The 4589-nt window shown below is 34.3% G+C and overlaps 1 protein-coding gene across 1 annotated transcript in view; it reads right to left on the bottom strand.

Moving 5' to 3' along the window:
- The window catches only part of LOC106467578, a 14328-nt gene extending 10224 nt beyond the window's left edge, over positions 1-4104 (bottom strand). Inside the window, exons 1-5 of the mRNA XM_013927940.2 lie at positions 3953-4104; positions 3502-3649; positions 1900-2034; positions 1210-1344; positions 571-750 (exon numbers count right to left, since the gene is read on the bottom strand). Of these exons, the coding sequence (XP_013783394.1) occupies positions 571-750; positions 1210-1344; positions 1900-2034; positions 3502-3646 (595 nt within the window). The 5' untranslated portion in view covers positions 3647-3649; positions 3953-4104. The remainder of the gene's footprint in view (positions 1-570; positions 751-1209; positions 1345-1899; positions 2035-3501; positions 3650-3952) is intronic.
- Between the last annotated feature and the right edge of the window lie 485 nt (positions 4105-4589).

The following is a 4589-nucleotide window of genomic DNA, read 5'->3' as shown; positions in this document are numbered from 1 at the left end:
AGACTAGAGAGAAGGCAACTAGTCATCACCACCCACCGCCAACTCTTGGGCTACTCTTTTACCAACGAATAGTGGGATTGACCGTCACATTATAACGCCCCCACGGCTGAAAGGGCGAGCATGTTTGGTGTGACGGGGATTCGAACCCGCGACCCTCAGATTGTGAGTCGAGTGCCTTAACCACCTAGCCATGACGAAGGAAAGAGTACCTAATTTTTAAATATTTGAACTTAATATAACAACGAGTGATTTTTGAGCTACGCTTAAACTACCCAATGTATATATATATATAATATGTCCCCTGATATTCGAGATTGAATAACATGGATTTATTTGTTCGTTGTTAAGTATAAAGCTACACAATGGGCTATCTATGCTGTACCAAACTCGGATATCGAAGCCTAATTTTTAGCATGAGCCATTGGGGGCAGGATGGGGGTGATATAAAATAAAATGGACCCAGTTATATTTAGTCACAGAGATAAAAGAACGCTTAGATTATCTGTAATTTCTTGAACTTGAAATGTAATACGTATATGATATGCCAGATATATGGCTAACGGTACTTACCTCTTCCCCCACGTTTTCTTCCTCTATTTTTCCTACGACCACCTCGACCACATATTTTGGTAACTGTTTCAGTTGCTTCACATAATTTCGGATCTCCCTGTATAAGCGATTTGATTTTCGTCTTCTGATTGGTTACTGGATCGCATTCGCTCCATTCAGCTGACCGGTCATAACGACATTCTGCAAAATCATGTCTTAAATTAGTATTTAGTTACGCGCTTCTTAAAATGAAAAATTTCATGAAATTCACTTTCTATTAAGGCAATATGGTCATTCGATTTATATTGATCTATGGCGATAAGATTTCCATCTGATTAGGCTTACCTATGCATTTTAAGGGTTAGAAGATGAAATATCTCATCAAATTTATTTTGCATCAAGGCAATATGGTCATTCGATTTATACTGACCTATGGCGATGAGCTTTCCAATTGGTTAGGTTTACTCATGCATTATAAGGATTAGAAAAAGAAATATCTCATCAAGTTTACTGTTTATCAAGACAATGTATTCATTTGACTTATGTTGACCTATGGCGAAGAGATTTCCAATTGGTTAGATTTACTCATGCTCTGTAAGGCATTGTAATACTACATGGAAATCATTGCATGATTGATTAGAAATGAATTAAACGACGTACGTTTAAGACACTTTTTCGTAATTACTCTTGTCTGTTCACATGAAGTGTCACTTCCTGGTTTCAGTGTGTCTAGTCTAGTGCGTGTGTTTGCAGCTGTGTCACATGCTGACCACTCTCCCTTCTGATAACGGCACACTGAAAAGGCAACAAACCGTCACATTTATGTACTTCAAGGTTGAATGTGGCACAAAATATCTCTACACTTTGAAAAAATATAACAGAGACAAACGGTGTTTCATTTAACAATTCAAATCCTAAAATACCTTAATTTCTAAATACCATCTTGAAATATAAAATCTGGTATATATATTTTCTAAAGATTTAATAGAATAACTAGGCTATTGCTGCTTCGTAAGGGAAGTTTGTTGAATTATTCAAAGTAACAGTGGTAAGTGATTTTAAAACTATAAACATTTGAACAAAAGGCTGTGACAATGCTGTGATTTGTTTGTTACAAGAAATTCGTTTTTTAACTATATGCTGGAAACACACCGATAACTGTGCGTTGTATACAAATATTATCTTACGTGGTCTGTAAACGAGTAATTGAAATAATGATATCGGCACTAAAATATTATAATATTCATTTATTTTATCCCGACACCGCATTGTCTTACAGCGCATTATCTTACATCTGTCAAAATAAATGTATTCCACAAATTGATATCAGATAACCAACGTTTTTATTACCCTTTTTGCAGTTTCTTGTAACTATTTTGGTCTGCTCACAAGATGGATCCCCACGCTTTAAGGTAAGAGTACGTTGCTGGGTATTAGTAGCAACATTGCAGTCTTCCCAAGGGCTCTTTCTGTACTTACATGTTCCTGAAAAGACAAAGAAAGAAAAAATGCATTCTGAATTGTTGAAATGTGAAAACACAAACTTAGGCTGTAAAGAATTATTTTTATCAAATCTTGTAGAAATTCGGTACCTTTTTCTTCTTCTGGTGACTAATAGGTTTACGAATAATAAAGCGTCTTCACTACAAAGCACTTTTCTTTTTTTTTAAAGAATTTTGGTAACTTATTTTTTGAGAACCTTTTGAAATAAAAGATAACAATGTAAACATTGTTTTTACAGTACATAAAACTGATTTGAATGGGTGAACAATGTAGTTGGTTGTCAGTTCATTGATAAGCAGAAATCTACACAATGGGCTGTATGTGCTCTTTCCATCGTAGAAAACCAATTTCTAGCGTTTTTAGCCCTCATTGGTACCGCTGAGCCACCTGGGAGCGAACGTTGGAAAATATTTTGTACAAAGTTCATTTTTCTCGAAGTGTCAGGTGTACTGTTCTTTAACGAAAGAAAACAAACTATGATACAAGAATGTTTATTTGTTTGTTAAATGTGTACAAAGCTACTCGAGGAATGTCTGCGCATAAGTTTGAAGTTCTAGACTAGACTCTAGAGGGAGGGCAGCTATTTAACACAACCCACCACCAACTCTTGTCAGATTGAATAGTGGGATTTGACCATCACTCATATAACGCACCCACGACCTAACATTGCCAAGCACGATTGTTTTTCTTGTCGGCGGTAACGGGCACGAACCACGGAACATAAGATAATCAGTCCAATATGTAAAACACTGGGTTGGGGTACGAGAATAATGCCTTAATAAGCAAAACATGATCAGATTTTAAAACCAACCGCAAAAAAAAAGTTATAATGAAGGTAACGAACATAAACATAACATTCTCTATAATACGTGTTATTCATTTTGTAGGATTTGATGTAAAGATCCTATTCACCTTAAATCCCCTATTTAAGCATCTTAAATGTAATAACTTATGCACCCTAGTAATAAACGTCGCTAGTTGCTTTTGGTATACCACTTATAAGTTATATTACCAAATATATATTTTATGTAATTGTGATCAGTTATTCAATATTACGTGTTGAATTTTAAAATTATATTCTATGGATAACCTATACTATTCTGGAAACATGATAATGAAACCCGTGTCAGAAAAATGATAGTTAAGCCTCGTATACGATCAAGAAATAATTTGTTAACGATAAAGAATGTAAACTTAAGCTTATATTCTTACGTAAAAAATTACTTCCAATTATAAAATTTTATAAAAATTATGGGTACAACATTAATGTTTTAAGTTTGCTTTCTTGTACAAACACCCCTTCTCCCTCTGTGGCTTAGCGGTAAGTCTCTGTAATTATAACAGTAAAAATCGGATTTCCAAACCCGTGGTGTAGCTTTATGCTTAATAACAAACGAACAAACAAACGTAAAATCATATCTGAGGCAATAATGTCAACCATAACCTTACCAGAATACCTTCCCGAGCGTGGTGATCTTGGTACACGATAGACGACTTCCTCTGCTGAGTCCTCAGAGAGTTCCTCAGAGGTTATAGACGAAACCATTATGCCCACAAAAGCAGTTAAAAACCAGAATAAAATCCTTTTCTCCATTTTCTACAACGAATGAAAAATGAAATATTAATTTTAGAACTTATTGCTAAAACGGCTGACACCACTAGAAAATAGAGTCAATAAGAATAACCTAACTCATGCTAATAAATCAAAGCAAACGCTATTTGTTTTCGAAAGTTAACATATCGCTAACCCAATTTAAAGTAACGTTAAGCACAAAACTTAACTCTGCAAAAAAAAAAGTAAAACTAACAAATAGTACACTGGATTAAAGTCGGAATATCGTTAAAAATATATGGGAAATCAATACATGAAAGCTACTTTTGTTAGATAAACATAGATTACCGTTTCTTTTCGTGATCCTGTTGCGTTTTCAGTCTTTCTTCTCTTAGATTCAGCTTCTTATGATCAACTTCACCAATTATAATCATTTGACATCACATTCTCACACATATAATGTATGGCTAACACAACAGTCACGTGGTTTTAAGGCTCGATTGTCCTAGCCCAGAGTGACGTTAGTATGATTATTTGAAGGACACATAAAAACATTCCATTCCCATTCGGCTGATGATAAAAGCTCATAGATGATTTACTGACTGAATAGGTTACGTCATTTTATACAAGGAAGTTTACTGAATGCTATTGTATAAGGCTATTTAGTTCTATATTTTCTTTCAAACATAATATGTTTGTTTGTATGTGAAATGTCATTTGTGAAACCGCTGTTGTTATACGTTGTTTGTTTCTCAAACTATATAAGCTTTGGCAAAAAAAAAAAGTTGTAATAAACAAATATTTTGTACCCTAGTTTCTTATAGTTTGTTTGTGTATTATTTTGTAAATGTTCCTAAGTTCCATTTCTGAACCAGGAAGTCTATTGTGAGTCACGTGTCAAATTTAGCCCTATGTGTTATTTTCTGTAACAGAGGCATATCTGATTTCCTGTGAAATAATTATACTGCTGACCAACATATCTTCA

The sequence above is a fragment of the Limulus polyphemus genome, unplaced genomic scaffold (assembly GCF_000517525.1).
Source record: "Limulus polyphemus unplaced genomic scaffold, Limulus_polyphemus-2.1.2 Scaffold2668, whole genome shotgun sequence".
Taxonomy (NCBI): Eukaryota; Metazoa; Arthropoda; class Merostomata; order Xiphosura; family Limulidae; genus Limulus; species Limulus polyphemus.
The sequence above is the reverse complement of the archived record's forward strand: the minus strand, read 5'-3'. Positions and strand labels throughout refer to the sequence as shown.